Genomic DNA, 24224 nt, shown 5'->3' with positions numbered 1-24224 from the left:
GAGAACCGCTGGTCTAGAATTAGATTAGCCAACTCAAAGAATCAACCTTTTTTCATATAACATAACCTAATCATGGGAGTGACATCTCATCATATATTAATAGCTTCCCCCGTACTCAAAAGGGAAGGGATTGGACAGAGGCAAGTCATTGGGATCATTTGTAGAATTCTGCCTCCTGCATGTATTTCTGCCCAGGATAGGTTAGAAAGGGAGTTTTTGTTTGGTGGAACCAGTATTTTTGCTCAAATAACATATTTGAAAGGAAATATTTCTTTGTACAATAAGAATTAAATGTGGGAAGGGGAAGAAAATGTGGCTGGGGTTCGTAAGGAGAGAGGATGAATTTTCTTTCAAAGGCTTCATGATGTACAGAAAATACTTAAGAAGCAACTTAATTTAGGAAATGGGCATATAAAATAGCTTGCTTGATTTTTAAATTAAGAACTATAATCATAAAATTGCATTTAATAAATACAAGAAGAAAAATATGGTAATGGCCAATTAAAAGAGAGATTTATTGGAGAATGGGCAATGGAGAGAAAGGGGAGAGAGTGAAATCCACTCAAAGATCTTAATAGCGTAACAATAGCCCTTCTAGGCGAAAGTTGCTAACTATTTCTAAAAGCCATTTTGTGATTTTACAAAAGTGGTTTCCTAATTTTCTTACATGTTGCCTGCTCCCAGAAACTATCATTCACAGATTGGCACCCAGCTCTCACTATCATATTTGTGTTTATTGTCTTTATAGAAAGTGTCCTAAATTGAAATTATCTTGGTTGTGTGCATGTCTAGTTGTTTATTCTATGCATTCCCCACCTCTTCCTAAACTGTACACCCATGAGGGTAGGAACATTAGCTGCCTTGCTCTTCACTGTAAGCCCAGCGCTTAGAACTGTGCTGTGTACATAATGGGCTCTCAGTAAATGCTGATTAAATGAATAAATGAATGAAATGGTTTGCCACCTTTCATCATTGGCCTGTGAGGCAGATCAAATTAACTATAGGCCTAAAGTAGATTTCCTTTCCCAAAAAGGGACTTCTTTATTTAAGTGAAGATCATCTAACCTCTTCTCTCTTGGTTGTTTCATCTGACAAATTTCTGATCCTTCTTAAAGTTATACAAATAATTTCATATCTTGGATTAGCAGGCTGGTAAATCAAATGCTCTAACTATAACGTGTTTACTTGTATTAATAAATTAATGGGATGTGTCTTGACAGTATAGTGCTAACCTAGCTTTTTAAAAATGTTTCATTGTTATGTTAGGTTGTTAGCTTTACAAAAACAGATATTTTCTGGGAAATATATATACTTTTCAGGTAACTGGAATATAAAATTATGACCATAATGCTTCCTACCAACTTTGCCCTTGAATGGGAGAACTGAAGCCTAGCTCCAGCTCTGTCATTCATTTGCTTAGAAGTTACTTCATTTGTGATTTCGTCAACATCTATAAAATGATGAAACTCATGACATAAGAAGTAGCTGATTTCCTATGCTTCTCCCTGAGTTATCCCTGCACACTTTTTTTTTTCCATATTGGAAAAAAAATCTGCCTTCTTTGATTGGGACTTAATATTTCTAAATATTGAATGGCTGTGTGCTCAAAAAAAGATGATGCTATGAAAGAATTTGTACAGGGTTTCCTAAAGTGAATTGTTCCTCTTATCTGTGGCGTTTCTGCCATGAAAATGAAGGCATATTGTGATAGATGGTATTACTGTACTCTAAATTGCACTTCCCTCCCCGTAGGAGTATTCTATATCCCAGCCCTTTGAACTAAGAATAGGCATATGACAATGCTTTGGCCCATAAAAGGTGAGTGCAGTGATGTGGACCTCTTGCAGGCAGAAGCTTTATGAAACTGTGCAAGGTTCACACATTTCATATTTTCCCTCAAGTCACAGTGTTCCTGGCAGAGTCTGTTTTTGGAGCTTTGGTCCTGGAATGAAGAAAAGGGCACAGAACCAGAGCAGACCCATGTTGGATTTGTAGCATGAGTGCAAAGTAAAACTCTGTTATTGTAAGCCATTGAAATTGTGGGTTCATTTGTTACTACAGTAAAACTGGCCCATCCTGACTGACACACATGCCTGATACTTGTGTGCCCCAGTTCAAATCATTGTGGCCTTAATTCATATTCCAGCCACTGCTAAGCAAGCAATTCTACACAGGCTTCACCGAGCAGCAGTACGTACAGCCTGACAGCTCATTGGCTTAAGCCTGTGCTTCTCACTTTATGTCCAGGTACTTCTCTGATTTTGTCATGCACCCTTATGAGAGCTGACTAGGCACTCACACATGTGGAAAGAAGAAATGCAGAGAAATGAACACCCATGAGGCAAACCTTGACAAATGGGTAATAGACGCTGAGGGATACATGTTTCTCTCTTACTTACAAGCACAATTCTGAGATGCATTTTTTAAGGCTCCTTGGAAAGTCTTGCAGATTTGAACATGTCACGAAGTAGCCAAATCCATCATATATCCTTGTGTTGGCTTTCCATCCTTTCTTTTACTCTCCCTGGCCCTTACTTCTACTCTCTGGGATCACATTCCCAAATAAACTGCCTGCACACAAGCCTTTGTCTTAGGCTGTGTGTGGTGGGGGGACATGATTAGTTAGACCCTCATTTAATTGAACCAATCAGGACATTTTCCACCACTGGCATGAATCATTTAAGTAATTCAGCAGTGTAAAAACTTACACTGTGCATTTATAGAAACTTGCAAAGCATAGACACTTTGCTACTCAGCCTGGAAGTTATTGTTAGACTTGCTGATCCAAAAATAAGACCTTCCCCCTTCCACACACTCAAATTAACCTCCCATCATTAGCTCTCAGCCTATCCTAATGCTACAATACACAGTTCTTTGTTGGGAGGAATCCATGTGTTTTTTTTTTGTGTGTGTGTGTATGTGTTGGTGATATGTTGAATAGCACACTGTTAGGCAAACGTTGAAATGTTAAAGCAGAGTTGAGGTTGTGGTGGAGCTGTTGTTCTGTGGTACCGTTACCCTTCACCTCTGATTTGCCCGTCCACTGACAGTGCCCTGTGGGGGCGTTTGCCTGGCATCATGGGAAATACCGCCTTGGTTAGGAATTGAGTTGGCGACATTCCCACAGCATTTTGGCTCTGTTTCCACTTTGCCTCTTTGTCAGTTTATTCCCTAGAAATCTTAAAAAAAAAAGAATCACAGCATGATAGAACTGGAGGCTATCTTGAAATCATCTAACCAGATTCCTTATTTCATAGGTCAGAAAACAAGTCCGTAAAGGTTAAGGAAAATGATCCACTTTGGGGGGAGTAGGGAGAAAAATTGAGGGGGATGTAATCTTGGCTGTTAAGAAGATACCGTTCTATTTTGACATAATTAAATTCTTGATTGTGATGCTCTTAAATGAACTATGAAATTCTAAGCACTTACAATGCAAGTGTGATTTTTAACTAAGGCTCCTCCACATCTGAATGTTAAGGCGGCAAATGCATAACTAATCTTAGCTGAATCTATATTAAGAAATCAGCAAGGTGTCTTTATTTAACTTGCATGATCTGTGAATATAATGTAGTGTTAAATAGCATGATTTTGCACATTATGTCCTAAAATAAAAACAACTTCTCCTTTAAAGTGATAGTAAAATGCAATCATGTGAAAGGTTATTATACGTTTGGTCTCAAAGGGAATGAGAGAGAAGCACAGAAGAAAATAATTAAAGAACTTGTTTCTAAATGTGATTTCAGCAGACATATATATCTATTTTAAATTCCTGTTTTATGAGAGGGACAAAAGTCAGATTTTAGGATTGCATTCCATGTCATACAGGGGACACTCCAATCAACAAAAGGTGGGGGCTCTAAAGTCTCTTGTTAGTCTGGTTTTTAATTTTCTGAAAAATATCCACTCTGTTGAGTTTCAGTGTTTTTGCTTGGAGATATTTCCATGGACCTGGGTTAGTTCCAGGAAATCTGGGTCCTTCTTATTATCTGTGGAACCAGGCGTGGTTCCTGCAGAAACTACATGGGATTATCTGTTGTCCTGTTTGGTGTCTGTGCTGCAGTGGGTTGAATTCCTGAAAGAGTAAACAATGAAGAATTGTAAGGCCTGGCTGTGGAAGATTGTGTGGAGATGAAAGCAAGCTATTCTGATTGAAGACAGAAAAAATGTGGGCCGTTAGCTTCTTGAAATTCTGCTCTGAAGTCTTCTTGCCTGGCATTTGCTGACCAATGCAAGAATGTAGCAAGGACCACTCAGCGTTTTATTGACATTGGGATTCTGAGGTCTGACTTCTACTTGGTGAATTTTTACTTTAATGTATTTGAATTTCTTCAAGAAGAGAGTTTAGCTTCTGATGATTCTCTTCCTCTGGGAAAGTGGTTCCTAATCTGAGGAACACAGACTCTTGAGGAATTAATACAAGAGTCCTGGAACCTATTTGGGTCCCAACCATTGTCAGTGGATCTCTATGTAGACAATGTGTTTTGTATAAATTTATTTGAAGATGTTCTTAAATTCTCCATCACTTTAAAAAAAAATTTTATTGGGGAACAGTGTGATTTTCCAGGACCCATCAGCTCCATATCAAGTAGTTGTTTCAATCTAGTTGTGGAGAGCACAACTCAGTGGCCAATGTGGGGATTGAACCGGCAACCTTGATGTTATGAGCACTGTGCTGTAACCAATTGAGCTAACCGACTGCCCCTTCTCCATTACTTTTAAAACCATAATTTTCCTCATGCCCTGTCTGAGGGGGAAGTTCTATGTTTTTAAAACAATTAAAGAGGTCTTTATGCTTGAACAAGCTGAGAGCTACAACTATGATAGCTATGTTCTACAGGGCATGTTTTACAAAGCTAAGTGAAATTTTTAAAAGTCAATGACTAGACAGTACTTAAAGCACACACATTATTCATGCTTTATTCTAATAACATTTGTGGATGAGTAACTTAATAATGCTGCTGCATATCCATTATGTTTTGTTCTGAAGATGTGACTAAGTATCTATGCCTCCTTAGGGGTGGGTTTATATCACCCAGTGATTGAACCAAGAAATAGAATTCCAGGCTGTTTATGGAGTAGGTGTTAGAGAAAACATCCAGCCACTTATATAGGCTTGTCCTATGCCAGAAGCTGTTCTGAACAGTCTTACAAATATGAGCTCATAGAATCCCCTTGACAGCCCTCTGGGCTGTAGGTACTACTGTTACTCCCATTTTATGGATGGGAAACTGAAACACAGAGCAGTCAGGTTAAATAATGTGCCCAATGCCACCCATCCGGGAAGTAGCACACCTGGGGTTTCATTCCAGCATCTGAACCAGGGTCTCTAGCCCTGCACAGCTCCACCAGGGGATTTTCCTTCTTTCCTGGCAAGAAGGGATGTGATGCCTGCTGAGGAATTCCTGGAGGATATGCTGGTTTGGATTGAGGCAGCATATATCCACGTGTCTTCCACTCCCCACCCCACGCCTTAACATATCACACACACACACACACACATACACACACACACACACACACACACACACACAGCCACCCTGGGCTTACTCTGGACACAAGAGCATTGGGTTACCTTTGACTATAAGTGGGATGCCCTTTGATCTGGGTTTGGCTCTCAAACCTTTTAAAACTTGTCACTTCATAATAGCAAGGATGTGCCATAAAGACCTCCAATGTATGATGGAACTCAGTCCTATTTACACATTTTATTGCTTCGGGTAATCCATTCACACGTCCTCAAAGTTCATGTGGACAAGGCTAGCATCTTGAGGATTATTTAGATGACTTTATAAGTACTGTGCCTTTAAAGCAATTAGCTGATGGTTCTTGAGCTCCAGAATGATGGCATCCGACCATGTTGCTTTTGTAAGACATTTGAAAGTGTCCCTCCTTCCCCTGCCAAAACCAGAGGAACAGTGGAATGATGGAAACCAGCGCAAGATACCTTGGGTATTCTTTCAATCTGGCTGCCAATAAACATGCAAATGTGCTTTCCAGGGAATTGCTGAAGGGGATTATGGCAGTTGTCTTGCTTCCCTGCCCCTTCTAATTTGGCAGGTGAGGCCAAGGGCCCATGGAGGCCACACTTCAGTTCAGGAAGCTGGCACTAGACACCAGTAGACCGAGGGTTATTTTGACGTGGCAGGCTGGCTGTGCTCAGAATTGTCTGCGTCGTTTCAGAAGCTATTGTTACTGTCAAGGCTGACAAGCAGAGTCCCGTAGAGAAGTGCTTTTCCTGATCAGCCCAGCTATCTTTTGCAAACCCTCTCACCAGACAGGAGAGGAAAGTCAACTCGCCTTTATGGTGGGAAGCCTCCAGACTTTCTAGGTCAAAGGAGTAGAACCAGAAGGGGGCCAGCAGGGTAAATACAGAGTGATTGTTAGGAAGGACCTAGAATTTCAAAGGGCAAATTTATAGTCCAGACTGATGAGCTGCTGGTGCTGATTTTGTGATATCTACCTGGACTCTCAATCTAGAAGTGGTATACAGTGTGTGTGTGTGTGTGTGGGGGGGCTGTCCCAGAGATCCTTTTAGGGGGGTCTGTGAGTTAATAGTTATTTCATAGCAATACTATGACATTATTTGCCCTTTTCACTGTGCAGATATTTGCACTGGGAAAATCAAGGCAATGGCACCAAACCATAGTAATGCCTATTGTATTCTTTATCTGCACACATGCCAAAAAACAACTATTTTCCTTAAAATATCCTTGATGAAGCAGTAGTTGATTAATAAGTTTATTGAAGTCCTACCTTTGAGTACATGTATTTTTGTTTTTTAATGCTGTGTGTGTGATAAAATGGAACTACTTATAAGACTTCTGTTGCAAATGGAAGTGTGTGTGAACCTTGTCTCCTTGCAAACCGGTTGATATTGTTTGAGTTGCTAGCTGAACTAGCAGCTTTATTCATGGGACATTATTTTCTTGAAGGAACAACTGAAGAACAGGCCATGGTTATTCAGACTTGGGTATTTCACAGATAATTTCTCAAAGATGAATAAAGTGGACTTAATGTTTCAAGAAAAACAATTTACAGTATTTGTTATTAATGATAACATTTGAATATTCAAGTAAAAATTACATTTTTGGAAAACTTGTATCTGACACAGTGAGACTGACAGTTTTATCAATACTCAAAGGCTTTTTTGATGAGATAGGTCATATTAACAAATGCTATTTTTTCAATATTGAATAATGATATATGTTAACATTTGGAAGATCCACGTGATTCAGGAACCCAGTATTTCCCAAATGACCAATGCATGATGTTACCAAATCACATATGAGAAGAGATTCATTAATAGTAGAAGACAGACCAACGACTTTAATGTAGTAGCGTATGAAAAGTTCATGCATATGGTTTAAGATTTCTGACCATTGAAACTGACCTTTAAGAAACTCTGTTGTCAAGTTTTGGCATGGTATCAAAAAGAATATCTACAATTTTCTATCTTTAAAAGCCACTAAAATACTCTTCCGTTTTCTAATGACATATCTCTGTAAGGACAGATTTTCTTCATATACTTAAACTAAAAAAAATTATTGCCACAGATCAAACATGAAAGATGTGAGACTCCAGTAGACAGTCAATTAAAGAAATATGCAAAAAAGCAGAACAATGCCATGCTTCTTATTAATATTGGGGGGATATATTTATTTTTCATAAAAATATGTTATTTATGTTAACATGTGATATATTTACTGTTTTTATTTTTAAATGAATGAAATGTTTTAAACATTTCTCAGTTATAATTTCAAATATGGTAAATATTAATAGGCATAACCTGTGTATAAACAATAGCTCCTTGGAATCCTCAATGTTTTAAAAAAATACAAATGGCTCCTAGAACCAAATGTTTGTGACCTTCCAATATAGAATAGTACAGTATTTTCCAGCTGGAGCTGTCAGAGGGGGGAAGAAAGTTGTCCAGATTGGGAATTGTGACTGTTTATTATACACAGGGTGCCAAAAAAGTGTATACACATTTTAAACAGGAAAAAACTATTAAAATGTTAATACTCAATATATACTGATAACAAAAGATGAATATAAGTCACGTTTGACTTCTGCAATTACAAGAGGTGCTCAAAGTGGTTACCATCAGCATCCAGACACTTCTGATTACGGCGAACTACTGCTTGAGCAACATTGACCAAAGTGTCCACTTGTATACATTTGGCACCAATGGTATATCTTTAAATAATTCAATAAAAAATATTTAAATCTTTTCCTCTTTAAATTGAAGCCCTCATAGAGCTCAAATATGCTTATATTGCACATTAAACTCATTTTTCAATAACTGATATCAAAACAGGAAAATACTGGCAATTATGTTCAATTCTAATTTTTTGGAAATAAAAATATCCACAGGCATAGTGGGTTATTTATAGAGAATTGCTTGCAAATAGCCACTGAAACCTTCTCTCTTGTCTTGCAATTTAAAACAAATAATAAATATTTAAGTAAATAATAAGTCAGTGGACATTATATAAAAGAAAAACAATAATTTCAAATGCTGATTTTTCTATTTTGATGGTGTCGCAAATAGTTAAATATCAGTCTGCATTTTAATATACATGGAGTCTATGTATAAACAGTATATAGTTTTTAATGTATTTTTTATAAATCATATTTTCTTATGTAATTAATTTAAACACCACATCATTTATTTAATAGGAAGTAGTCAAAATTTTTCTTACATATTATGAATGACATTAAATATAATACTGTATCTAAACATTATGCACAACATTTAATATTCTGAATAAAACTAAAATAACTTTTGCCCCAAATAATATGTGGTTGTGCTGCGAAAAACAATGAAGTGATTAAAAATATTCCTGAGAGCATTTGAGAAATTATTATTTCTCTGAAAGGGTTCTGTATTCGTTTTCCAGGGCTGCTATAATAAAGTACCATGAAATGAGTAGCTTAAAACAAAAGAACTTTATTTTCTCACAGTTCAGGAGCCCGGAAGTATGAAATCAAGGTTTTGGCGGGGCCGTATTCCAAAGGCTCTAGGAGAGAGTTCTCCCTGGCCTACTCCAAGTCCTGGTGGCTCCTGGCCCACCTTGGCTTGTGGCTCCATCACTCCATTCTCTGTCTCTGTGTTCACATGACCACTATTTCTATGTGTGTCTCTCTTTGTCCTCCCCTCTTCTCATGAGGACTCCAGTGACTGGATTTAGGGCTCACCTGGTTCATATGGAGAGCCTGAACCACCTAGAAAGGGCGTATTTCCAAGTTCACATTCTGAGGGTCCAGGTAGATGTTAATTTGGGGGAACACTACTCAACTAGAATACGTTCCCCCTCAGAAGTGATTGGGAGTGCAGGCATACTTTTGCTAGGCCGGGCTTTGCTGTTGCACAGGACCACCCTGCCACTGGTTAGCACCCTGACCCTGCCAGGTGATCTACACTGGAAAGGCTCAGATTCCTCATCTATAAAACTGGGTCCATGATAGTCATCATGTTGGCTTGAGGTGAGAAGTAATGAGATTATGTGCAAATAGACAATGTTCTCAGCACTGTGCCAGGCTCAGAGGAAGGTCACTCAATAAATATTAGTAGTTTACTGTTGCCAGGGCAGGCAGGTAATAATAATCATAGTATGCACTATAAATATACTGTCAATGGCATCTATATGAATGATAAGTAATAGAAGTTAGTGTTCATGGCGATTTCAGGACCATTTGTAAATAGCAAGGGATGACTTAACTATGAGTAGGTGGATGAGAGAGAGAGACAGGGAGGGACAGAGAGATGACAAGCCTTCAGTGAGCAGCCAGTGAGCCTTGTTAGAGACAGACATTTCTATAGACTGAATGTTTGTTTGCTCCCCTAATTCATATGTTGAAGCCTAATCCTCAGTGTGATGGTATCTGGAGGAAGGGTCTTTGGGAGATGGTTAGGTCATGAGGATGGAACGCTTATGAATGGAGTGACTGCCCTTACAGGGCTTCAGAGAGCTCCATTGCCCTCTTCCATGTGAGATTACATGGGAAGATGGTGTCTATGAACCAGGAAAGTGTCCTCACCAAACACTGAATCTGTAGGTGCTTTGATCTTAGACTTCCCAGCCTCCAGAAGTGTGAGAAATAAATTTCTATTGTTTATAATTCACCCAGTGTGTGGTATTCTGTTATGGCGGCCTGAACAGACCAAGGTAGTGTTCAACAAGACTGTGACTTCAAAAAACCTACCAAAAATGTCTTAAAGAGCTGCACTGGAGGATAGCTTCCTGGTGTTCAGCATACTCTAGCATTTATCATGACCTCTCCCCTGGACTTGTGTCATACATTTATAGGCCTATAACGTGATTACTATTTTGGGTGGTATTTGGAGACCTTTGAGTATAACACAGAGAAACTCTAAACGCCCATATCGTTATAATTCCACACAGTCCAATCCAGCCTAATCTGTCCTCCTGCTGTTGTCAAACTGACTTTGTGTCACAGTTTCCCTGGTGGCTATTTCAGACTCCCCCCATACTCCTTTACCTGTGCCTCTCACACCCCACTTCTTCAAATCGTCTTGGCTTGGTCATTACCGAGAACCAGAAGTCCACTGGGCATGAGCTCCCTCCGTCACTCTAATTCACTTCAAAATGTGTGGGTATTGTTGTCCATCTGTTCTTCTTTCCCTCTCTTTCTTTCTGAGGAGGAATTACCCCTCTCCCCTCTAAGACGAATACCTGCCCTGGTTATCTACTCTTGGCCCACGTAGTAATTGTGGTCCATTATGATCCCCTTGGTTTCTTGCATTTAGTATGTCCCCTTCCATTCAGCTTATAAACTTGCCCAAATCCCCTCCCCGCTTTGTTCTTGAAGGCACTGCCTCCTTTAGCTGCCATTTTGCCTCCTTAACTGTACTTGAAGCTTCTTGAAAGTGTAGTGACTTAGCCCCAGCCTTATGTTGCGAGAAGCTGTTAATTATAAAATTATTGCAAGAACAACCCAGAATCCCCAACAGTTAAATCCTGATCATTTCTTCCTGGTAGAGACAAGCAAGGCTGGAACTCTAGCCGGTGAGGGGGTCCTGGGCCTATGAACCATCATCGCCAGGAGCTTGTTACCCCTTGCAGATCATAACCCCTGTGTGGGAATTTAGCACGTTCAGAATATTCAGTGAGGAGTATAACCAAATGCTTTTAGGAAATCGGGATTTACATAGCTATTCAGTTGGAAAAATTATAAAATCTGTTAGTGCCCTGAGGAGAGCATAAACAAAGGCGCTTTTATCTTTTAACCCCTGAATTTGTTTCTGAGCATTTTCTGAATAATAAGCAGGTAGGAAAATTTCCAGCCTCTCCAGTATATATTGCATTTGCTGAGAACATGCAGGTAAGCCCTGAGTGAAGGTTACAAAACCATGGGGGCCGAGGAGATATTGAGAACCAGTACAATTAAAACCCACTTAGTTTGTTCCAGGAACTAGGTAGTAAATCAACACTAATCAATGGACACACCATGGATGAAGAAACGAAAGTTGTATACAACAGTGTATATAGCATTTGGGTATTTGTGTTTAAAGTAAAAAAAAAGAAAAAAAAAAGGAAGACCCTTAGGAGCCTTTCAAGGAACTGAAAGATGACTATTAAGATACATACAGGTTTAGTGAATAGCTATCGATATTTTTTTCTCTGTTGTACAGATACGCAAAGGGAGATACACTCCTGTCTGACTCCCGAGACGAAAATTTCCCCATAGGATCTTAGTTTACTGAGAAATTATATGTAAAAATTATAGTGTGAACGATTCAATCAACCAACAGTAGCAGCGTGGGACATTATATATAATGTTCCTGAAGGAGATATAAAGAAGTGTAAAATGTGGTTCCTGCCCGTGAAGTTTACAGTTAAAATGAGGCTGTATTTAAGCCCCCTCTCTCTAAGCAAATACCCAGCCTTCCTTGGTCCTATAATGATAGGCAGTATGACATGGCTGAATGTTGGTAAGCTTAGCTTCAGAAAGTCATGAGGTGAAAAAATCTTGTGTCCTGTCACTAACTGCCCAAAGGTTCAGCTTTGTGCCCCCTTTGCCATCCAGGAGTAGAGAAGACAACAGTCATACCATCATTCCTAATTAATTTTTCCCATGAGAAAGTCACCCCTCAATTGTAAAGAAATGGACTATTAATGTACAGTCACCAGTTTCATTTTTTTTTATCTCAGCAACCGAATGTGGGGAATTTATATCAATTGGCTATATCTCTACAGTGGAGCTACTGCCTTAGAATAATATCACAATAGAGAAATAACTTCTAAATGGGTTAGTCTGCATATAATTCTGATTGCCCTCATTAATGCGGGGTGATGGTGGTGTGGAATCACAAGCTAAAAAAGAATAACAGACTTGAAATCAGTTAAAAATCAGAATAATCAACTGAGAAAAAAAAATGTAATCTCATAAATCTTAATTTTTAGCCATAGGATAATAGTTTCTTTATTCATTAAATAATTTTTTCCCTGCCCCTCCATGTTTCTCAGATTGTAAATCTAACATAGATTAGAATTGCCAAATATGAGAGGCTTCCCTCCATAATAGCCTAGAACAAATAAAAGTCACAGTTTAGCCCAAGAATTAGGTTTGTGTGACCTAAGGTAAGAATTCTCTTATTGACAGTGGTCTCAAAGGCAGGTTATAACAACCTGCCTTTAGACCAACAGGATATAAACCTTTTAGTAACATTTTCCTAGCAATAGGAAGATAATCATTTGGATCATTACAAACAAACCCGTTTCTTACAAATTCTATCTATAAAAATAGCAAATGTCACGAGCATTAATAGAACCAAAACTATAACTTGTTATTTGTTGTTCCAGAAGTTGGCTTTCATGAAATTTGAGAAAGAACCAGATTTGAGACCATTCCTTTCATGATTTTTAAGTCAACGTAGTACTATTGATGTACCCAAAGAAGACTATAAACACATATAAGCAGGTTATTATTTTTGTTGGTGGAGTGAAGAAAGAGCTTTTTATCATTGCAGGAGTCTGCCAGATAATTTAGGGGAAAATGAAATGTGATAATGTGTGGTGAGGGGAGGGGCTGTGTGAAATGAGGCCGGGCTGGCCATGCCAATTTGCTCAGAAGACTTATTTTCAGCAGTTATCTTTTAAAGCTGGTCACAATTTTACAAACGTGTTCCTTTCTCTTCCGCTTGAAGAGTGGACCCTGGGTCTATGAGGCACAGGATTGGGACTGTCACAGTGCATGTCAGCTGCCAGAGCATGGAGGTGTGCATGGAGCAGGGAAATCAGCAATGGTTCCTAGGATCATGAAGCAACATGTGCTGGGCTAATTACTGTTCTCTGCGCCTGCTCTCACATCTTGAAACTCTCCATGACCCAACTGCGGAAATCCTGTTTGTCTGCCTCCCACCCTCTCCCCCAAAGAATGAATAACAGCAACTTGCAAGGCTGGGCTTGTTTAATGAATGTGATTCGTTTTTGTGGAACCAAAGACACAAGAGGTTTCAGAGGCTGTGAGCTTGATGCTAGATTTGTGAATGATCCCGTGGTCCTCATCTTCGGATGAGTTCAGGATGGAGGGTGTTTGCTTTACTAGAGGATAACCTGTCCCGAGGTATCGTCTTTATTGTTATAGGTTCCTAGAATAAAATGACCTTTAGGGGTAGGTGAGGCCACCTTCCTAGCCTTAGGCAGAGCTATATCTGACACGGTGACATCTTAGCATCTCTTGTTTTAATAACAATGTCCTCGAGATGCTACCTCCTCCTTTGGTGACCCTGTCTTTTCCCTAGCTATCATTTTCCTAGGTTTTAGTAACCCTTCATGCTGTAACCTGAGGCTTTTTCTGTTTTGTTTTGTTTTCTGATATTAAGAATGAGTTACCTTGCATTATAGAGTAACTAGAATTTTTTTTGGGGGGGGGAAATGTCTTTTCATTTATTCACTTATTAGAGTGTTAAAAACTGAACAGTTTTGCTTTCTTTATATTAAGGTGAACGTCCCCTTACTCCCTCCCAAAAAACTTAGTTTAGCCAAGATAGATTCAACATTACTTTCTCACAGTTTGTAACAGAAGGGATTTTAATAGAGACATTAGCTTGGATATAGTTTATCTGAGAGACTATTTGAATATATTAATTAATAGCAATTATTACTTACTGTTAAGAAAAAGAAAAGGCCTGAAAATAGCTTTATTCTCGGGAGAAAGGTACTTCTCAGCATGGATAGGAATACTTTCTTTCAATGTAGATGCAATAGCAGGATGTTACCCAGACTAATTAATAATGACATATTAGTTAACATATTGCCATCAGCAGGTGGCTATTTGAGCAGGGATGAAACTGGCATGTGCTAAAACAAATTGTTATACCCTAGAGAAATGTGTAGCATTATTTTTCAAAAGAGTCTTTTTAACAGTGGCTACAGTATGAATTTTTTGGGAGGAGATATACAAGCTTAGGGGTGAGGTAGGAGAGACTAGAAAAACAAAATAAAAGAAAGCAAAATTGATTCAACCTTTTCCAGTTAGAAACACAAACCTAACAAGTAAACAGTTGACTCCCAGCAGCTCCATTTGCCTGTCATATCGGAAATCTTGAGAAAGACTCAAGTGTCCTGTCTTTCTTTGTGCTCTTCTTTCGTCCTCTCCTTTGTCCATTCCAGATCTGTCAAAGGAGTCTGGGCACAGGGTATTGCCATGACAGATGGGCAGGAAACTGTAATCTGTTGCTCTTTCAGTTTCAGAGGAATCATTGTGACAATGAAGGGGTTAAAACTGTCAACACCCATCAGAGCTTGGAGATAATTAGTGTAATATCAATCCACATTGGCACAGATGACCACCCAGCAACAAATAAATTCTGCTAGGTGGGTGCTTTGTAAGAAATCCATATTAATCTCTTTCCAGCTCTTGTACAACCAACCTTTTCAAATGCCTATGTGAAAAAGTTACTGTTTCTGCATACAAATGATTATAATGAAAGATGATTGCGCATCGGTTTTATTTTGAAAGGTGCACTTTGAATGAGCACTTGTAGGGACAAGTTGAATAGATATGCATCCTCTGAGCATGAGCTAGGCAGCCTTTAGAATGCCTCACAGTGTGTTAACTGTTCCTCTATCACTCAGGATGCTCTAGTACTGAAGGATGTGACTTAGGAAGGCAAACTTACAAGATACACATTTGTTTAATTTTGTGTTACTTTCCTTTCTTACGAGAAACATAAAGGAAAGGAGAGGTTGACCTCTTTAAAACAAAACGAGAAGAACAGGCTTGAGAAGAATAAAATGCATTGTTATTTAATAGATGCAAAGAGAAAATTGATAGCTAAAAAGCAGCACTTAAAGCTGTTTTTCAAAAGTCCACATGGTGCCCAGAAAGGGACAAGTATCACTTATAAACAGGAGCAGAAGGAATCCATGCTGGTCTAGGGGAAGAATGGGTAAAGGAGAACTTCAATAACCCCGATATGTTCAAATCCACAGGTCCCAATGGCTGGCATCCTAGAGTACTTAATGAATTGGCCGAAGTCATCACAGAACCGCTAGATATCATTTTTGAGAACTCGTGGAGGACTGATGAGGTGCCTGAAGACTGGAAAAGGGCATATTTAGAACCTTCTTTCAAAAAGGGAAATGGATGATGACCCTGGAAATACTCATCAGCTTAACTTTTTGCTTGGAAAAACTCTGGAGTAATCACCTTAGTAAACTGGGTAATTAACTTATAAGAGCTAGCAACGAGGCAGTGAAACATCACACATAAAAAAGTACTGAGTTCATTTTTAAGTCACTCCATTGTGAGATAAAGTTTGATGCATATTTTGAAATTCTCCCCTCCATCCTATGAGTTCTTGATGAAAATAAATGAGGTTGGCTAGGGCCTTTGGGTAAAACTCATTTTAAGTGTAATACCAGACAAAAAGCAGATTTCTGGCATTAGCAGTGATTGCATCATTTTCAAATTAGCCTTTTACTTGAGAATAGTAACTTTAAGTTTTTTTATTTCAACATCCTTTTTTTCTCTTTATATAGGACCATGTTTTCATAGGTAGACATATTTTACATAATTCTGTATAGACTAGTTTGGTGAGGGAATTCTTATTTTAAGGTGCTTTATATAGTTATTTCATATATAGGTACAATTATAAAGCTGACAAATTAGGGAACATAACCAAGAGAAGAAAATTTTTCTTAACTTTTCTTTTTAAATTTAATCTGGCTGAAGTTTAGCATTTGGACCAGCAAGAGCGACTTGCTCTGCCATGCACTGAGCAAGACCCAGCTCTATACTTGGTAGCTAGCTTTCTTCCCTCCTTGGACACTGCGGTGGCCAGTGCGGTGCCTGATCCCACCTCACTCCCCAGGTTTCTGACCTTGGACCTATGGGGGCAAGGATGTGGTCTGTGGCAGTGGGCACTGAGAACCCTGTATAACTAACCACAGCTTAAAAGAAAAGTGGCATGAGATGGGAGAAGGAAATTAAGACAACGCTGGAGTTTTTCTACTTCCTATTGGTCTTCCCTTTGGATATTGGCAGTTGTATTTTCTGCATAGAAAATGCATCCATGTTGATAGGACCAAAAATTTCATTGAAAGGAGATTATCAAAGAAGATATGCCCCAAGCTCTTGGGTCAGGCAGCTCCTGAGAATAGCTGGGCAATATCGTACTGCCGAGTCTCCCTGCCCTACTTAAAAGTACATAAGAGATGTGAGTTTACATCGCTTTGTGATGCTCAAGCGTTAGAAACTGTCTAAGGGAAAGAAATTTACATTAATTTCTTCCTGGTGTATACTGGTCCCTAGAAATGGGTAGGTAGTTAGTTAAGGTCTCCAGGGGCGATTTTATCACAATACTGTTTTAAAAATCTAAGGTTTACATGGTTTAGCTACTTCTAGAGATTAATGTAGACACTGGGTAAAATCAACCTGACTCTTAAATACAAATGCAAGGAAATTAAGCTCTCAAAGCATGTACAAGTTGTTCTTTAAACTAGGATAGCTGGTGGTTTCTTAAGGATTATACTCCAATCAACCCCTCTTCTTCTTGTGTTTTTTTTTTTTGCAGGTGAAATAGAGTCTTTAAAATTTTCATGCTAGATTTTTTTTTAAGGAGTGCATGGGGGCAGGTCTGTGTAGATTACAGACATAATTTATTATGATAATAAATGGCTTCCTGTTAGAGACCTCATTTCCAGGTGCAGCATCTGTGGCAGATTTATTTCACAGATGTACATTTACATGCATTTGTTGAACTGTTGCTAGAAAGGACCCAATTACTGAAAAATCTATTATTTTCACCATGGGCATTATGATGCAATCTACTACAACCAAGAAGGGGACTCTTTGGTCATTTCAGGTTTTATTTTCCATTTGTGTAATGTCCGACTTCAATTATCTTGCCAAATTTAAATCTTCTCTATGTATCTGCTATTGGAATTCGAAACTAACAATCCTCTACCTAAATTAGAAGTCACAATCTAGAATGGTGAAATAGCTGATGGATTTTAAAGAGTTCTTACTTAAAACTAGAGGAAGAAAACTTTAAAATAAGCAGAGAAGTATTAAAGGAAGCCCATTAATTCCTTTGCATTAAAACAAGATAAGGTAAGAGTTGGAATATAAGAAAAATAAAGTAGTCTTACCATGAATTGTATCTGAAGATAATTACTCTTAAGAAGAGTAGTTTGGTCACTGTGTTTTGTTTGTTTGTTTGTTTTATCTAACATTCATGATATCCTTAATTTTTTTTTAAAGTAAAGGAAGTAGCTGAGGAATAAATACCATTTCAAAACTAGAGGATTATCTAGGTTTATATTTTCCAGAACCTCAAGAGATATTAATTACAGACTTCTATTTTGTAATATTGAGGAATTTGGAGGATTGTAGCAAAATTTTGTTCAGTTCATTTTAAAACAAAATTTGGAGGGAGGGGGTGGTTGAGAAAAGAAAGATGTCATTCACAGTATTTCTTGGCATAGAAATGAATAATCACAAAGGACGTTACAGCAACATAGAATACGTGTTTTAGTGTTGTGAAATCAACAACAAACACAATAAGCATTGAGTTTTTACTTTGGAGGTCCTCAGATCTTAGTTCAAATGCTAGAGTCATGTTGATAGACTTTTCCTGTGGTGAATCTGTTAAGAATATAAGCTATAGTGTAGCATGGGAATGATCTTTAACAATTATTAAATTCATCAAAGCTTTTATCCTTGTCCATAAGATGGGAAAAATAGATACCTCCTATAGTTCTTAAGAGGCTTAAGAGTTCTGTAACCTATACCCACACAGGCCCAGAGCTTGGCACATAGTAGGTGATGAGTGCCTCTCTCCCTTCCCTTCTTTACTGTCAGTTACCTTCTTTATTTCCTGTCATATGAAAGAGATTATTTTAAAACGGACGAGAAAACGCAAGCATAAACTGGTATGTTCTTATTGCTGCCTGAAACCCAATGAATAAGCCCCTTTTGCTTTCTTTTAGAAAAGATTAAAAAAAAGTTGCAGTGGCCACTCACGGTAGGAGTTCAGGAAATGTTTATTGATTGAATGAAAACGATTTTTAAAAATAATTAGCAAATTTGTAAGGCGAACACTTTTCAAATAGTCATGCAGACACATATGTAGGTGTTTCTCTAACATTGCTCATTTTATAATAGCTTTAGTTTCATCAATTTGGTGTGCAAATTCACGAGTGGCATATGGGCATTTTTCTCTGATTTTATGACTTGGTTTACAAATTAGGAGTACAAAGGGGCATTCCACCATAGCTGCTTCTGGGGTAAAATCCAGCCAAAATACAAAGCAGATGATGGTGAATCAGCAATGTCTTCTATGTGAAGAGAAGCCAGAGGGACCAGTGACTGGGAACCAACTACCAGGAAACTGTGATGGTTCTCTGTGAAGGGTCTGAGTACTGCGAACAGGCCCCTTGCCTGTCCCTTGAGGAATAACAGAAAGAGAAGTCAAAGAAAATTAAATTCTTGGACAAAATATTTGGTTTATATAACTTTTAAATGTAATATTAAGTGTCAAAATATCATGTTCAAGCAGGTGGAAGAGTTCTGAATTTCCTTAAATAAGGAATAAAGAATAGAATAGAATATCCAAACACATATACAAGGATTAGCAGAAGCCTGACCTTAAGTTGCTAGTGTTCCTTTCACATCAAGGACCAAGTAATAAGGAACCCTTAGAAGAGACCAGCTGACAACCCTGCTTAGAATAAAGCCGTAATAGATGCTGTATTAAATTAAACAAAATAAGTTGTACAGAGCAAAGCAAATCATCTAGGCTTTTTTTCTCTTTTAGAATTTTCTAATTTTGCTGTTACAGCAGCCTCAATGGTCATCAATTAGATCTTCCTACATCAGATGTTTTACACTGTCTAATTCTTTGATTAGAAAATCCTCTTTGGCTTTATATTATTAATCTCTAAGGAGATAAGATCAAATAACTTTCTATTTGAGATCACTATTTTAGATATTTTCATAAAAGGCAAAAGAAAAAAAAAGAATGGTAGTTCAGAAAAATGAACAACATAACTTTTTTTTTACTTATCAAAATAGTTATGTTCTTTTCAATTGTTTAAATTCCTGGAAATGAAGCTTTATTTTTTATTGTTGTTAAAAGATAACTTTTTATAACATTGTCTCCCCCCACACCCGTTCTTGACTGACTTAAAAAAAAAAAAAAGATAACTTTTTAAGGAAGATGGAGGTTAAGAGCTGTTAGTTTTTTTCGGTTTTTTTTCGACAATTTGGCCAAAATTTCTTCCACTGGAATAAAAGAAGTCAACTTTTAAACATTAAATATGATAAAGATGTTATCCAGATGTATTCTGTATCATGCCCTTTGTCAGATGAATTTTCCCTTACAATTCTAAAAATGAAGCACTGTAATGCATGGGTTAAGGGCAAGGTGGTGTAGTGATTGGGGCAAATGTTAGAAATTCTGTTGTTCATTGCAGTTGTCACCCTATTCCCCAAGCTTGACAATATTCTGAGATACTATCTGGATTAGCAAAGCCATTATTCATTGAAAAGTTCTGCCCATACAGAAATGTGAGCTTGGGCCTGAAAAGCCAGCACATGTACTTCCATGTAGCCAAGCACAGAGTCATTCTAAGTGAAAGCTGTTGTTTGGTTTTGTCAATGTAATTGCAATTGACACCTTTTCTTTCCTTTTAGTTATTGTTTTACAAAGAGACTGTATGAGAAGGCACTATGAAAAGTCTAATTGGAACAGCATTATGAACCATGGGATGTTTGCCCTAGCAGCGCTGTGATTTGCAAACATATGTCCGTTCTTCAATAAATGTTATGGCTTTCACAGTGGTCCCGCCTTGGCCTCTTTTGTAATTGTTTACTTTTCAGTGAATGGGATAGAGCATGTGCATTGTTTAAATTGACAATATGTAAATGTTTACAGTACTGTAGCATTATGGTTAGCATGGGAAATCAGAGTTTTTACTCGGAAAAAAAGGAGAAAGCAAAGCTTCCCACACTGCATGCAAAATTCAAATGAATCATTATGACGTGTACTTGAAGGCTTTTGTGTGATTTTTACATATGTTTATATTGTGGCTTTCTCCCTTTTCCCTCCACCCCACTCCTGACTAAAAAATACTCCTGAGAGTGAGGGCATGTGACACTGTGCCAGTAATCGCGGCCCACCACAGTGGGACATGGGAGACAGTGGCAGGATATAGCAGGTGGTATAGGGTCCCCACATGTGATCCAGCTGTGGCTCCCACAGCCCCACAATCTCCATCACCCACAGATTATTATGATTCAACTACAGATAAGCAGCATCTCAGGGGTCATTAGATCTAGAGTCAACTGGATTTAATCCCAGACTTACAGCTTTCTGCTTTTAGGACAGTGAGCAAATGAATTATTGTGAATGCTTAGCAAAATAATTAGCACATGATAAACAGCTCCAAAACATTAAAGAAGTTTTATAGCCTTGTTTTGGATTATGCATACATGTCATCATGATATGTTTTGATGATTATGAGTGGCTGTTTTTATTCCCACTAAATACAAGATGAGAGGATAGTAAATTTAAAGCAATAAAGATATAGTGTAAATATTAGGAAGAAGTATTTAAAAATTTGAATGTTGGAAATGAAAAGAGACCTTAGGATAACCTAACCTGATTCAGAAATTATGTAGGGAAGACGCCAAGGAGCCAAGAGTTTGCGACGTGCCCATGATGGCACTGGGTTGGTGGCAGACTGATGAAATTGTCCCAGATTCTGTGACCTTTTTGTCTGATGTCAGATGCTAGAAAGTACAGTAAAACCTTGGATTGTGAGTAATGTGGTTTGCGAATGTTCTGCAAGACGAACAAATATTTCTAATACATTTTAACGTGGTAAATGAGCGATGTCTTGCAATATAAGTAGTTTGCTTCCAGAACAAGTTATGCTCACAAATCACAGTATTACTGGATACCTAAAAGTATCTGAGGCATTTTCAAAACAGATCTATTTTTCTAGACTGGCCTTACTTTCAACTTAAATCCATTTTTTTCAAGATGTAACGTTAGAACATTTTTGTTCATAAACTAATGCTCCAGGCATCCCCGGGGCTCTGCCGGAGCTTAAAATCTAATTTTTCAGCTCTAAAATCAGAGGTTTCAAGTCTTCCTTGATCTACAAAAAAATGGGCAGAGGACATGAAGAAACATTCTTCGAAGAAGTCATAAAGGTGGCCAACAGACATATGAAAAGATGTTCCACATCACTAATCATCAGGAAAATGCAAATCAAAACCACAGTGAGATATCACTTCATACAGGATGGCTATTATCAAAAAGTCGACAAATAACAAGTGTTGGTAAGGATATGGAGGAAAGGGAACCCTCGTGTACTGCTGGTGGGACTGCATATTGGTGCAGCCTCTATGGAAAACAAATGGAGATTCCTCAAAAAACTAAAAATAGGTCTACCATCTGACCCAGAAATTTCATTTCTGGGTATTTATCTGAAGATATGAAAACACTAATTCAAAAAGGTATATGTATTTCCTATGTTCATTGCAGTACTATTTACAATAGCCATGATATGAAGCAACCTAGGTTTCTATCAATAGACAATTAGATGAAGATGTGGTATATATACAGTAGAATTTTGCTCAGTAATAAAAAAAGAATGAAATCTTTCCATTTGCAATAACACGGATGGACCTAAGGGTATTGCAATGAGTGTAATAAGACAGAGGAAGACAAATACCATATGGTTTCACTTATAGGTAGACTTTAAAAAAACAAAACAAAAACAAACTCATAGAATCAGAGATCAAACTGATGGCTGCCAGAGGGACGGAGGCTGGGGGGATGGGTGAAAAAGGTGACGGGAATATAGTGAATAATACTGTGATAAGTTTGCATGCATGGTGACAGATGTTTATGAGACTTAGTGTGGTGGTCACATTGCAAGGTATATAAATGTTGAATCATGATATTGTGCACCTGAAACTAGTACAATATTGTGTACCAACTATAGTTTTAAAAAGTCTTCCTTGATCTATCAGGCACATTTAGAAAAGTCAATGCTATTGGTGGGCAGCACTGCCATGTATTTTTTAAAATGGTGAAATGCATGGGTGCAGTAGAGACCCCAACTAAGGAGTGTTTGGTAAAGAATAGGATGGTTTATATCATTAGTAAAATCACTTCACATAAGGCAGCTTTTAAAGCCTTTCATCTGAACCTGGAAAATGAGTACTTTCTAGTCTCATTCCAGGTCATATGCTGCTCCATTGAGGATTTTTTAATTTAAAAAAGGGATCTTGAACAATTTTGAATGAAAAAATTACTTTTCCCCCCTCGCCTCCTAGAGTTACCCTGAGGACAGAGTGCATTCATGTAATTATGGACACTTTTTTGGCCCACCTCCTCTACTTTAAAATACATACATGTACCTTCAACAGGATGTCTGTACAAGCTCATCTGTTTTGTGGTTGAATAATGAGCAGCGATTGTGAATTGTATATATTCAGTGTGCATTCTTTTACATCCATTGTGCTCAATCAATTTAACTTTGACTTCATTTTGGAAATTAATCTACATGTAACAGCATTTGCAAAAATAGCCGTTTTGAGTGAAGAATATGCATTTGATTTTTTTTCTAAATCCTGACCCACTAAATCGGAAGCTGTGAATCTAGTCTTGGTTTTCCTGGTGAGTAGCTAAGTCACTTTGTTTTACACGTCCACTCTCTCATCTATAAAATCTCCAGTGAGCAGTGTTACCTAAACACACCCTGGGAAACAGATACTATCTGAATAGCCTCATGTTCTTTAGGAGAAAGTCACAGAGTAACATGGTCTGTTTTTTTCTGTGACCTGCAGGAGGCTATGAGCCCACCTGGTTTGCCCCAACTAGTGCTGATCCCCACTTTGTTCTTCCATAGTTCCTGGTGTGTTTTCTGGTACACTGTCGGTGCTCAATAATATTGTTGAATGAAGGAACGACTAAATGGACTTTCTCACTCGCCTAAGGAAACTGATCATTGAAATTGTATAAGTTGGCTCTACCACGGCATTTCCTGGTTTCAGGGAAATTCCAGGAAGTTTTGTGTGTGAAGGACACCATTCCCTTCACCTCAAGACCCGGGAAACAAAGTTTTTCTTTATCAGAAGTTCACCTTGGGGTGTGGTTTTCTTGTTATTCAGGTCCTCTGGCTTTTCTGTTTTCTTGTATATAAGACCATAAATGCAAATAATTTATCAAAGAAAATTTTACATGATCATTGAGGTTTTCTTTTGCAGAAATGTATTAAGCGTTGTAATTTGTGAATGTATATGAAAAAACTCAAATGACACATTATTTGAATTATGATTTTCTTTTGTCTATATTTTCCTAATCTGAATTGTAGGAGGGAATATCAACTATTCCTGCAATTAAAACTAATCAGACTTATGATTAATGTCCATATCACCTACATGCTAGCGTATGGTGTGCTGCTAGACTAAATGCAAAGATATTTTGATGACCTGCCCTACACAAACGTTAGCTTCCTGCTCAAATTGCATTTTGGACACACTTCCTTTTAGATATATTTAATATAAATACACGACCCATGGTTTTGTCTGTGGAAATAATTATTTCTTCCCTAAAACTTACTTCTACCTCCTACCAATAGAAAGATTAAAAAAAAAAAAGAGTTGGGTAGTTAAGAGTCAGTTCAGGGTTGTTCAAACCTAGAGCTGAATTCCACAGAGCTGCTGAGAATTACGAA

The 24224-nt window shown here is 37.9% G+C and overlaps 1 protein-coding gene across 2 annotated transcripts in view; it reads left to right on the top strand.

Annotated features, from left to right (window-relative positions):
- SAMD5 (sterile alpha motif domain containing 5) overlaps positions 1–20295 on the top strand; it is a 55089-nt gene extending 34794 nt beyond the window's left edge. Inside the window, exons 2-4 of one of the 2 annotated variants that reach the window (XR_002123574.1) lie at positions 14715–14843; positions 15462–15691; positions 20167–20295. Coding sequence is in view for 1 of the 2 variants with exons in the window: in XM_019638933.1 (XP_019494478.1) it covers positions 15462–15524 (63 nt within the window). In the remaining variant the exon portion in view is untranslated. Of the gene's footprint in view, positions 1–14714; positions 14844–15461; positions 19673–20166 lie in introns of those variants that run through there. The other variant, XM_019638933.1, reaches the window with a different exon arrangement.
- Positions 20296–24224: the final 3929 nt, after the last annotated feature.

Source organism: Hipposideros armiger, unplaced genomic scaffold (assembly GCF_001890085.2).
Source record: "Hipposideros armiger isolate ML-2016 unplaced genomic scaffold, ASM189008v1 scaffold_41, whole genome shotgun sequence".
NCBI classification, from domain to species: domain Eukaryota; kingdom Metazoa; phylum Chordata; class Mammalia; order Chiroptera; family Hipposideridae; genus Hipposideros; species Hipposideros armiger.
The sequence above is the reverse complement of the archived record's forward strand: the minus strand, read 5'-3'. Positions and strand labels throughout refer to the sequence as shown.